Source organism: Ylistrum balloti, unplaced genomic scaffold, assembly GCF_031769215.1.
Source record: "Ylistrum balloti isolate Yb309-2 unplaced genomic scaffold, AGI_CSIRO_Ybal_v1 Utg369724, whole genome shotgun sequence".
Lineage (NCBI taxonomy): Eukaryota > Metazoa > Mollusca > Bivalvia > Pectinida > Pectinidae > Ylistrum > Ylistrum balloti.
This window is the reverse complement of record NW_026781942.1, coordinates 2,665,572-2,679,001: the sequence shown is the minus strand read 5'-3', so window position 1 is coordinate 2,679,001 and position 13,430 is coordinate 2,665,572. Positions and strand designations below refer to the sequence as shown.

The 13,430-nt window shown below is 34.4% G+C and overlaps 1 protein-coding gene across 1 annotated transcript; it reads right to left on the bottom strand.

Moving 5' to 3' along the window:
* Positions 1–13,054, bottom strand: LOC132565547 (serine/threonine-protein kinase dst1-like). The gene is made up of 9 exons (XM_060230195.1): positions 12,994–13,054; positions 10,411–10,648; positions 9,943–10,128; positions 9,615–9,735; positions 8,861–8,984; positions 8,553–8,681; positions 4,979–5,253; positions 4,350–4,506; positions 1–3,745 (listed from the first exon to the last, which is right to left on the bottom strand). The coding sequence occupies exons 2-9, from the start codon at positions 10,632–10,634 to the stop codon at positions 2,877–2,879; spliced, it is 2,085 nt and encodes a 694-aa protein (XP_060086178.1). The 5' UTR covers positions 10,635–10,648; positions 12,994–13,054; the 3' UTR covers positions 1–2,876.
* Positions 13,055–13,430: the final 376 nt, after the last annotated feature.

The window sequence follows — 13,430 nt, the reverse complement described above, 5'->3', positions numbered from 1 at the left end:
TGACTCCAGGGTAACCAATGAGAAGACTCTGGACTCTGAACCGTTACAGAGCAGTGACTTGACTCATAAAAGGACCCTGTTAAGAAGTTTGACCCCCATTTACACACATCCAAAACAGTAAATTTTATTAATGACAAGACTAAACAAGCTATATATATACATAAAAAAAAAATTTTAATAGGGAATTTAAAACTCATAGGGAAGAGAATTAAAAGTCAACATAAACCCTAACAAGAGTGAGTAGCCCAACTAAAATAGCAGTCAAAATACAAACATTTGCAAAGAAGAAAGAACTAAATACATTTGTAATAAAAGCGAGAAAAAAAAATTGAACAGGTATATACAAGTAAAACATACAACCATCTGTCCTAAAGGTGATGAAGGGGATGGCGGGTGGGTAAGGCACAAAATGAAACGCTCCTCTCACTCATCAAACGCTGAAACTTAATGGATGCCAATACTGATACCCCTCTACGGGGTAATTGCTGATTGGTTAAAGATAAAGAAAAACACTCATTAGCATACTAATTAGCATAAAGATACGACACATAGATGAACAAACAGAAAAAAATAAACAAATAAATCACAATCGAAACAGGAAACTATAGAAGGAGAACAGTTTCTTGCATAAACTCAAATTTAATAAAAATATTAAATTTTACATTTAATTTCCATGTTTCCTGAAATTATACATCATGTTTGAGATATACAGGTATAGCAGTTTGGTTATGAAAAATACATCCTTACATGTATATATATTTATAAACTACATAACAATTACATTAAAAGTACAGATATAGAAATTGTGTAAATAAAAAATTTCCTCTGATTTCTGACATGTGATTGCCATGGTTACCAACCGAAAAAATGCTAGAAATGCGAAAATACTTCTAATTCCAACACTACAACTCAGAAATCCTTCATAACATGACCACATGTAAACACTCTGAAAATTTCAATTCCTGTAAAGCTGGTTTTTGAACAGACTGAACAAATAAAAAAATGAAACCTGATATTGTCCACTTCAACATGACAAAACCAATTTTAGCAAGGATTTATTTTTGAAATTTTAATTGAAACCTTCATAATGGGGTAATCTAATGAACAAAAATATCACCCATGGCCACACCGAGAAACTGTGTACTGCTACCCTATTCAGCTTATCTACATCTTATCATAACAAGTGAACCACAAGTTCACAATTTACTTGCAAGAAGTTGTCAACTGACTAACTCATAACACAGCATCAGTTTTTTTCTTGTCACTGCACCCATCAAACAAGAATTAAGAGCTCCAATGGGGTCTGCGCTTGACATGGTAATTCAAAAACTTAATAACATTGAAGAATCTATTGGTGACATGCATACTAGGATAGAAACTTTAGAAAAAATAATCAGCTTCTCAGAAACATAGTGAAATGTAAGCCAAAACAACAAGAAATTTCACTACTTAGAAATTTTTTTTTGAGCATGTTGAACATTGAAATATGAACTAATATAAAGTTTTGCTAGAGTTGTCCTTATATAAAGCATTCTGAAATATATGTTAAAAAAAAGGGTCAGTATACACAGCAGTAAACAACAAAAAATCTTGTAAACATTTTGACAGATTATCTTATGTTATTTAAACACAATAATGGTTATTCGTTGGACATTGTACACACTGACGGAACAGCCCAACAACTGATGGAATAGCAAAACAGCGGATTCCAATTTGGCAGGAAAGCTTGTCAATTTTATTGGAAAGACCAAATACAGCTTCATCATATGTATTCAAAAAGGTAGCTGAAGTTGACATTTATTACAAGCTTGATAGAAAACGATAACTCTTCATTCCCTTTTTATTTATTTTTTTATGACTGCCAAAGTGAAAATCCTACTATGAGAAAACATTTTTGGCCTGACATTCATTAGTTTCAATTAAATGAATGAAAAAGTCAAGATCATGATCATGTAAAAGATAATTTTCCAAAAACATAGTTTTATATGACAAATACAATTGCATTTTAATTTTTTAATATTCAGATATGATTGACTTTAATATGATAGCTTACACAATGAATACATGAATGCTCACTTACAATATTACATGTAAAATATCATGATTTCCTGTCATGAAACCATTGTCAAAACAAACGGTTTCGTATTTGGGTACTAAAAATCAAAGCTGTCCAGTTTTCAGTTTTAAATTGTCATAGGTTCTAGCTTTTCACAGACTGATAAACCAAGGAAGAAATCTTCAATATGCACGTTCTTAATTCCCAGTGAATCATTGGCATCTATCATTCTACTTTACTCTCTATCAAAAATTTACAAAATCCTTGACATAACAGTATATATGTATTTGTACAGATTAACTGCACACAGAAACATGAGATGAAGGATTGTTTTACGAATCAGGAATTTTATGTTTCGTATACAACATCAAGTCTTAATACCTTAATACTCACAAAAATTAGTAGCAGTAAAAGATTATCAGCCTACAATTACTATGTTTCCAATACAGAACATTCAAAAGCTGCAACACACCCAGACCCACGAATAAAGTACAGGTTATGGTGAATTCTCAAACAACATTTGATTTTACAACATCAATTTTTAGGCACTGATGGTTTTTGTGTTTTGTATAAGCAGTGATTTGACGATACAAAGGCAATTTTTTTTTTAAATACAGTGACAATAGCATTTACATAAGGGATCAATATAGTTGTAACCACACATTCTTACAGAAAACAACAAAACTAATGAACATTAAACTAAAAATATTTTTCAGATGTACAACAGTCTTTTCCATAAAACCACACAGAGGTGGAATTATGTGTATTTTTTCTTTGGCCCAAGGAGTGATTTTACAGTGGCACACTTTGAAATCACATGTCATCCTTCCTCTTTTCGCTTCTTCTTCTGCAGAATCATGTAAAAGTTGGGGACGTTTGTATATTCAGAAGGAAGATCATTGAGAGGTCTTTTACGAGATCCATTCTTCAGACAATCTGACAGCTTATTCAAAGTCGCTGGTTTGGCTTGTCGGTCTGGTTCTTCAAAGTCAAGGCTAGGAAGTTTTGTATCATCTTTGTTATCCTCATCTAGATTTTCTGTTTCATTTCTTCTTCTGGAAAGACATGTAATCCTTTGTTCTCCAATGGAGCGTGGTTGGATCAGATTTGGATAAGGCGTTGGTTTTTCTGTTAAAGATAGACCTGCATTCTGGTTTGCAGTCAAAACGACATCTTGATTTTGCCCATCATACAAGAAACCATCAGCAATGGCACCAGTTAGATCTTTACTTGTCGTTTGGTCAATTAGTTGAATGTGCAGATTTGAATTTTTAGAGACCCTTCTGTTCGTGCTGATTTTCTTGTTAGTTCTGTCAGGCATCATTTTTGTAGCTGCTACGAGTCCTTGCGGTGTTACAAGAGCTATTTTTGGGCAACTGTCAACTGGTAATATCAACTGTCCCATTACAGCCTGATGGCATTGCGATATATCGCCAGCCTCGGGATGTACCACAGTAATAATATCTGGGGTGTCAGGTGCCGTCAAAACAGTTCCGTTCTGGCAATCGCTGTCCACTTCCACACAATGTGACAACAAAGTAATATTTTCTTGTGATGACACACCATTGGGCGAGTGGTAGGAAGTTGTTGCTGATGGAGTAAGCTTGCTCACTGAAGCAGAATGGTCCAGCATATCTATTCCTAGCATACAATTGATATCTCCATTGTCATGAACAACTGATGCTGAGTCTGTAATGAAATATCAAAATTACATAGTAATAGTACTTCATTCAGCACTGTAGCCCAAAAAATTGACAGCAAATTTATCTTTTCCATTCCATATTGTTGCATATGAGATTTACTGTCAGGGTTGTTTTCCTCAGTTCAAAGTTTTACTGCATAAGTGACAAAAAATAATTTCATCCAAATTATAAAACGGAAAACGGATGTCATTAATTTGTTCAAATAAATGAAAAACAAGGACCCTAAAAAATAATTGCCTATGCAGTATTCATTTTAGCTTGAACTGCCCCAAAGTGTCTAGTGAGCTTTTTACGTACAGCGACAGAGACAGGTGTGAGATATAGGCCCTCTGGCTTGGACAGAACAAAGTCAGCCCAACAGAGACAAGTGTGAGAAAAAGTACTCTGGCTTGGACAGAACAAAGTCAGCCCAACAGAGACAGGTGTGAGAAAAAGTACTCTGGCTTGGACAGAACAAAGTCAGCCCAACAGAGACAGGTGTGAGATATAGGCCCTCTGGCCCTCTTGTTGGAAATGTATCTCACATTTTGAGAGATAAATGATTAAATTTACACTGTTGTTGATCATACATTTTAGGATGATTAACTCACTGGTAACAATCTGTTCATGAGCCTCTGATGCTGAAATTCTTATATCTGGGTTGCCATTCAACATTGCAAGCAGTAAGTTTTTCAACTTCTGGCTATAATTGTCAAGAGGAAAAGTTCTCGTCACATATTTAGCCACTGCGGAAGGGTTAAGGATCATCTGTAATGAAAAAGACATTTAAACATGAGTCTTGTTCTCTAATTGTGGATTTCTAATTTTAGGAATGTTCGATAAAACCAAATTGCCTACAGGCGGCCATATTGGATTTTGAAAGTTGAAGGTCGTTATTCCCTGAGAAATAATCACTGAATCTATCAAAAACTTCCCAATTGTCTCTTGTTGGACTGAATAAAAGCACCAAAAATGCTGACAGGGAGCCTTATTTTATTTTGAAAATTTAGGTTAGTTATCTTTCTATCTTTAGAAGTACTTTCTTAAATGTCATATGTAGCATCCAAATAGTCATTCGTTATGCAATGGCAATTTTGGGACAGATTGGAAAATAAAAAATGGGTGACAGGTGGCAAACTTGTCTTAATGACAGTTGGTTATCGCTTTATATTATTATACATAAGTAAAATAACAACATGATCTTCTCAGAACACTGACGTAAAAACATAATCCATAATACCTTATCAGATATAACCTTCTCATCTCTGGTTTCCAGTGCTTGTGGGACCACGTCATCATCATACACCAGAAAGCAGATAGTGAGGCCACATGCATATACGTCAGCTTTACAAGACACAGGTTTATCGCTATTGCGAAGCCATTGCCACATTTCAGGAGCAATATATGCTGCCGTCATCCTCACTCCTTCACTGCAGACAACATCCTGAGCAAGCTGCACTGATCCAAAGTCTATCAACTTGATGACCAGGTCCTGATTTATGCAAACATTTCCCGCTGAGGACAAATATTGAGTTTTTAATATTTGCAAATTTAAGGTCACCGGGAACAATCTTTTGTAGATATGTATATTTTAGAATAAATATCGTGTATGTCGTACCCTGAATCAATTTTAACCTCTTCATACATTTGTAGTCAAGAGCATTCAGCTACAGGTGAGTTTGACTACCTGTCCACGGTTCAGCTTTCCCCAGTAGCTTTCAGAAATCTTCATCACAGAAAATAGGTGACGTCTATTCCATCAGACAGTAGTGACAACAAGAGTCTCATATAATATAGTTGTTTTATAATCTGTCTTATTTCAGCTGTGATGGTACACGGAGTTATGTAGAGGTATTACAAAACTTGTGAAAAATTATAAATTCTATGCAAACTTCTTAGTTAATACAAAATGAGAAACCAAACAAGGCTGAGATGAACAACAAGTAACGAATCAAGCTGGTAAACTCTTCAATATCTGCCCAACATGTTAATTGGAGAATATATATCAATTTCAGTTGTTGCTGACATTTCTTTCATGTCAGAAAAATACCTGGGTTCACCTTGATACACCTGGACACAGGTGTGTGTTAATGGTCACCACCTTGTCTCAAGATGTCTTACTTACTTGTATATTTTCATACAAAGACTAAGCAGACTTAGAGAGTCTTATCTTAACTATAATGTGTATCAGAATATAATGAGATCGATTCTTTCATCTCAAAATTCTGACAGAAAAGTTATATATTCTTCCAATTACTCATTTACATACTTCATTGTTATAGTATATTATATATGTACGAACAAATAAGTAGGTTTTGCAGTTAATACTTAATATTACTAATATTGATTTAATTCTCCTTGTTCTAGGATAACAACAGGCAAACAATGAATAATAATTACAAGATATGTGTATATATTTGCATGTTTATTTTCCTACGTGTGGATGTTGAAAATATGAAATGTTCAAGCATGGTGAAATTACAGAAGCAAATCAAACCAGCTTTACACTATGTATATACTGACAAGCACAAAAGTGGTTAGATATATAGCAGAATGCATGATGAAAGCCAACCATAAGCTAAAAAAGCAATATATTTCTGCAACACAGTATTTGCCAGTAAGCATAAGAAAAGTGAAACTTAATAAAATAACACAAAATATTGCATTTTGGGATAAAATAAAACTGGTAATAAAATAGTTTGGTGCTTTAGTGTAAAAAAAAAAAAAATACTAATCATTTTGATATGTCTTATATCATGTTAATACTCATGTTATATGAGTCGGTAGTTCATTCCTTATGTAATTCAGGTAAAAGTGGCCATCTTGCTACCTTATCCAGGTGCATTCACAGTTCAATGTACTAATTAGTGTCCTTTCAAGAGAACTAATTCCCTCCAACCAGCAGGTGTCCAGGGAGTACTTAGGTAGCCAAGTACATTTGAATTGGGATTTAACAAAGATGAATGATGTGATGAATGTTGCATTTAACAAACTCTTTATGTTTAGATTAAAACAATTTTTCTTTTCAAAACAAAATCTGAAAAAAGTGAAAAGATGGTTCCAATCACTGAAGTAAGTACCAGACAAAAATCGCAAAACAAACAAATTTATATAGAATCATGTTTTCAGCTACCGAAAGGTGTCACTTATGTGTAAATATAAATGTGCAGTGAACGGAGAGAAGTCAAAATAAGTAAAATTCCTCTTTCATCAAAATACTGTATGCCTATAATATCCAGGATACAATTCATCACCCGAATTATCATTACTGGACATTGTTTAGCTACCTGAGGCTCACACTTGGTCCGACAACCAACTCTTAGTTGTTTTATGGCCCTAGACATCCTTACTTAATCAAATAAAGCTGATTTAATGTACACAGTCTTCATAAACACTACTACTGTGTCTGGTGGTGGAATTGATGTCACAAATGATCAACAAATGTGAATCTTTGCTTTTCAGAAGGGAAATAACTTTAGATATTTAAACTTCCTAAGTTGTTTACACATAGAAATAATGTTATCTTTACATTGTGCAATACACTGATGGCCTTTTAAAAGATTATCTAATGAATTTTCACAAAATTTGAATTTTTCATTTTCAATGCTGGTTACTGGTGAGCTGTTGTAATACACAATGAAAGACATCCATCCCATACAAAACTTTCAAATGTAAAACTGGATGAGGACCAAGATAACATTAATGATATAACATTTTCCCCTCCTTATGAACAAAAACGAACTTTTCACTAACGTAATATAGGGGTCCATCCCACTTTTTCAATTTAGGTAGAAAATGAAAAGCATGATCATGATTAAAAACTGTTTTGGTTTGATATAACCACTATAAAGAAGAGCAAGAGGCCCATGGGCCTTAACGGTCATCTGACGAAAAGCAAGCCAAACTCTAACAACAGTGAGTCTGCTGATAAAACAGTGGGCTTTATTCATTTGAATAAACTTGGTAGCCCTTCCTCCCAGCATCCTGCAGGCCAAATATCAGCACTCTGAGCCTTTTGATTACTGAGAAGAAGTCGTTTACAGATTTTAACATATATGAACCCTGTGATCTTGAAAGTGGGTCAAGGTCATTCACTAGAACACATTTGGTAACACTTCCTAAAAGCATCCTCCAGGCCCAATATCAGCACTCTAATCATTTTGGTTATTGAGAAGTCATTTGCATATTTTAACATATTTAACCCCTGTGACCTTGAAAGTGGGTCAAGGTCATTCATTTGAACAAACTTGGTAGCCCTTCATCCCAGCATCCTACAGACCCAATATCAGCATTCTGAGCCTTTTGGTTGTTGAGAAGAACTTGTTTAAAAAATTTCAACATATTTGACCCCTGCGACCTTGAAAGTGGGTCGAGGTCATTCATTTGAACAAACTTGGTAGCCTTTCCTCCAAGCATCCTACAGGCCCAATATCAGCACTCTTGGACTTTTGCTTATTTAGAAGAAGTCGTTTGTATATTTTAACATTCCATGCCAGCATGCTATGGGCAAAGTATTAGCCCCCTAGGCCTTCTAGTATTTGAGAAGAAGTTTTTTGAATGAATAGTTTACGGACGACACAAGGTGCAAGGCGCACGACGCACAGCGGATGACGACGGACGAAGCACGATGGCTTCGGGTCAGATGACCTAAAAAACCTATTGTTTTGATGTAAGAATGTTTTCCAAAATTAGCATGCACCAATGATATAAGTATTTACATAAACAATAATGCTTATTTTATACAAGAAATTTAGATTTTGTATTTTCACATCTATTTCGTCATCAGACCTGACCTGAGCTTAAATGATACATACGTTTGATATCTTGGTGGATCACACCATGGTTTTCAAGGTGATTCAAAACATCGGTCAGTTGTTCAAAAATTAACCATATCTCAGCTTCCTTCATTGGTCGGTTTTTCTTCCATTGATGAAGAGAATCACCTATAAATAAACAATTTAAAACATGAAATTTTGGTAGATATACCGACTATTTCATAAAGTGAAGGAGCTTAAAAACACACCACATCAAGGCTATCCACAGTGTAAAGAAGAAAACAGTAGGTTAGCAACAGTTGATATAAAAATTATTGACGTAATATGATGTACTTAAAGAATCTTACCACAAAACTCCATACACAACACATGGTGACCATCATCCAACCTGCTTCCATAAACTGCTGGTAAGTTTCTATGAGCCAACGATTTTAGAATGTCCTTTTCTCTTTCCCTTGGCTTTCCATAGTACTATAAAAATCAATATAAGATGAATTAAGCAGTATCATACAGATGTTTCTTCCTGAAAGGCATCATCTGTTATACTAGTTGCCAATGTTTGGAAATTTTTAACATGTTAGGGCACTCATAATATGCCAAAACATGCAAAGGATATATATATCTATATATATATTGAGAAAATTAATCACTTAACATGACAAACAAATATATCTCTAACGTTTTCAGGCCTCGCAGCCATCTTCAGGTGATTACATTACATGTACACTGTACATTACTTAGTAACTTACATTGTGACGTAATGTTATTGTTATAATAAAAGGGGAGTTTTATAACAATAACATTACGTCACAATGTTGGTTACTAAGTAATGTAATCACCTGAAGATGGCCGCGAGGCCTGAAAACGTTAGTGATATATTTGTTTGTCATGTTAAGTGATTAATTTTCTCTGTATACATGATACACAAAGTTTTTATCTTTTTGAATTATATATATATATATATAGATTAGGAAATGAACAAAACCTTTAATCCAAATACTTTTGTAAATTTTCAATATTGTACTTTCTTTGTGTTTAAAACACTGATCAAAAATGAAAACTATACAAACTGTTGATTATTTCAGCTATTTTCTTGTCTACCTTTTTGTGGACTACAAGCTTGTTGGTGTTTACATGTTTGTACACATCACATGTGGCATCCGCTCCCTTTCCCAGAAAACTCACAAATATTTCATTCCCTTCATTCAACTTCGTGCTGTCACTACAAGAAAAATAGAGATACATAAATATCCCTCCATCAAATAGTTCTGGACGTTCAAGCATTAACATAAAATCCATTTCAAGATGATTTTCAAAATAATAATATAATTGAATTAAGTTTTATCTTTAAAAATAACATCCCAGTATACTACAAACACTACGACATAGAGAGGTTGTTTATACTTGCTTTCAACCTTAACTGACTTACTAAGTTGATTGATGGTTTTGTTTCAAAGTTTCCAGTTTGCTTTTGAAAATGTTGTCTCTGACAACGATATTGCAGTCCCCCAATTCCTGGAAGTCTTGTGGGGGGACATGTAAACCGACTTGATCCCTTCCACTTCTGATATTTCCCTGAATGTTGTGAAATGGCTCCTGCAGCATAGCCTGCCTCCTGCAAAGGTAAACAGCATTGTTAGCACATATGCCCACGTAATTATTACAGGATTTTTCACAAAGATATCAAGCATTGAATATGAAAGTTCTAAATGCATATGAAAGTTCTTCAACATTTTGAAAATTCACACAAAGTCAACCTATTCAACCATGTGAGAAAGTATATTTTCTGTTTACTTTAGTCTATCCAAAGTATGGTAAGCAAAGAGCGGTGAGTAATTAATTTGGTGATAAGAATTGCTTTCAGTGATAAGGTTTTGAATAAATGTATTTCTATTACGTTTCTTCAACATTATCTTCATTGACTATCTCTCTAGTTTTCTGTGGCCAAGACATGTTCTCCAAGTCCAGAATGTAGTCACAGATATTGTCATCATCTAACTGGCAGGGACTTGGCTTGTCATCAGTAGGCTGTTCTAACAGTCTTTTAAGACAGTCCAGTGTGGGAATATCAGGTTGTCCTACAGGAACAGGATCTTGGACACTAGTGTTTGGTTTTACCATTTTTCTTCAGCTATCTAAAATAAAGAGAAAAAGCTTACTGTGTAATTAGGTGTAACAATAAACTTACTACTTGGAGACTATAATTAGAAGTAAATGTTATGGAGTTATTCACATAAATACTGAATTGAATTGGAATAGGGATATGGTAAGTACCGTCAGAATTATCTCTGTGTTAGATTTCACTTCACTTGTGTTTTGAAGACACTTTTTTATTACATTTTTGTCAGTAATCTATAGAGAAATAGTTCACCTATAAAAGTGTTGCTTTTCACCTTCGCAGACTTACACTAGTGAAAAAAGAGAACACAAATCATCTGATAGAATTAACAAATCATAAAGCCTGGTACAAAAACACGAAACCAGTCATCTGAAGGGTTGTTCACTTGTGACACGACCTTCAATTCCACGGTAAACATTCATTTCCATGGAAGTGGGCAAACTAGGCAAGCCAGTAACTTAAATGACCCTTGTAGAGGTCAAACCTGATCACCAACCAATCGTCTTAAGAGAACTGGTAGGCATTTCAAGAAGATTTGTGTCATCAACAGTGGCAGCTAGGTTGCCATCACAACAGCTGTGTAACTTGTCACAGGTTAAACTTGAGCTTGTGAAAATGTACTATATAGAATAGTCAAGAGTGTTTTCACATATATTTCACAAGTGTATCTGATATTTTTTTGTATCCAGTCCACTTGTGCTGCGCACTACTGAAAGATATTAAAATATCATACACACTTTAAAGATATATCTGTTATTACTGAAGACCACTAATATCCTCTATTTATTCAAGCAGAATTGATCCCCCAACTCCATCCTGTATTGTTTAGACGTACATTACTTCTCCACTATGGCACTATCTAATTAGGTTGACTTTCATTGCACAATTTCTAAAGAAAGATATACTGTACATGCATCAAACACATTACAGAAACAGTAGGGAGTAGGGTATTTTCTCTTTCATTTTTGGCAGACTCTCATCAGCTAAAGTGAATATTTTATTTTGCTTGTGCTATGTAAAATTCATGTGGGATCTACTGGAAATATCCAGAAAAAAATAAGAGAAAATCAAGAGGCCCAAGAGCCTGAACAGTCATCTGACTGTACAGACCTAATTATATAACAGTAGCAGTAGGAAATCATTGAATGATCAAGTTTGGGATATTTAAGTAAACAAAAATACTCTTTGCTTCAGTTCTCAACTTTCCAACAAAATTTGTGCTCAATGGCAACAGTGGAACGGAGTAAGAATGAGTTCAATATGTGTGTGTTTTTTCAGATGGCTGCCATATTGGATTTCAAAGTGAAATCAAAATTAACAGCACTTGGCCATGACTATCTCAGGATAGATTCTGGCAAGTTTCAGCTAATTACAACTGTCGGAGCTTGTACAAAATTCTTAATTGGTATTGTTCTTGGGCCTGATGGGTAGAGCCTAGTATAGGAAATTTAGTAAATTCTTTGACAATCGTATGTAGAAACAACAAGATTATGCATAAATTTGTGTCTGATGCATCCATGGGTGAAGGAAACTGAATTAGGTAAAAGAAAATGGATCTGAATTTGTCCAGAAAATGTAACTGGTAGGGAACCCAGAACCCTGTGAGGGGTGAGTATGTAAGTGATATATGATTTACATTATATTTCATATATGAAAAAATATGTACAAGTCATGTATTTAATTCATCAATATTTCAGAGTTTTTTTATAAGGTATTAGGAATTTAAGTCTACCATTCTTGTAATACCTCTGTTGAAACATGCATGATTCATTTATGTAAAATGTGATTGGGATGAGTATTGTGAAATTGTAAAGTGTTAAAGTGTGTGAGTTATGTCCCTTGATTTTAATACTTATAATCTAAATGAATGTATTGTCTTTTTAAGGATCACTCATTTGGCATAAACATTCGTGAACCAAGATGTGTGAAGATGCTTACATTCCAACACTATCATATATTGCATCAGAAGTTGTTCATTTATCCTACTGTTATGGCAGGGACGTAGATATCTACGTCCCTTGTTATGGGTATGACGATTGGAGAATTCAACCAGAAGCCACAAAAAAGTTCAAAACTGGTGAATTCTGGTACTAAAATAACTGTTGAGCACACATATTTAACATATAATTAAAGACAAACAAGTTTGGACCTTTCAAACGATGAAACATATTCACACGTGATCCGTCAAACCTAACTGCGCAGTAGCCTATCGGTATGTACCATGCTTTGTAGGTTTATATAAACATAAAATACTTGCAAAGAATACTGTTATTTGAAGCATTTGTTGTATCAAAGAAGCAAAAGTCAAAAATGACTGAGAAATGCGCTATGATAGCAAATTTGACAAAAAAATGTACTCACAAGACAATTCCGATGTTGCAAACACCGCTTCAGGAACAGTCATATGATCGTGATCGGACCATCAGGGGGGTTCCAAGGGGATTTCCCTGAAAATTTATACGCCTAGCAAAAACGTAGAAGTTCAATTGAAGAAAAACGATTCAGTGCACCTCTGAAAATATTTGCAATATTTCACAAAATATTCATATTTATGTACTTATATTTACACCATCAGTGTATCCCATAAACTCAATCCGGTTTGTATTCGCATGCGCCCCTGCTTGTAGCAATATAATTTTAAACAAGTTACTTTCGATTTCAATGTGTTTGTCATTCATCCAGATTGCAATCATACTGACAATAAATGCAACCTGTCATTGTCCATTGGCGAAATTAACATATCCACATACTTGTAATGTGCATAGCTCTAACATTGAACTACATATGTATTGTCTATG

Excerpts from the sequence above, each read along its gene's own strand:
- LOC132565547 (XM_060230195.1), bottom strand. The coding sequence starts at position 10,634 with ATGGTAAAACCAAACACTAGTGTCCAAGATCCTGTTCCTGTAGGACAA. Across the intron at positions 9,736-9,942 it reads CAAAACCATCAATCAACTTA|TGACAGCACGAAGTTGAATG; the intron begins GTAAGTCAGTTA and ends TTTTTCTTGTAG. Across the intron at positions 3,746-4,349 it reads TCATGAACAGATTGTTACCA|ACTCAGCATCAGTTGTTCAT; the intron begins GTGAGTTAATCA and ends ATTTCATTACAG.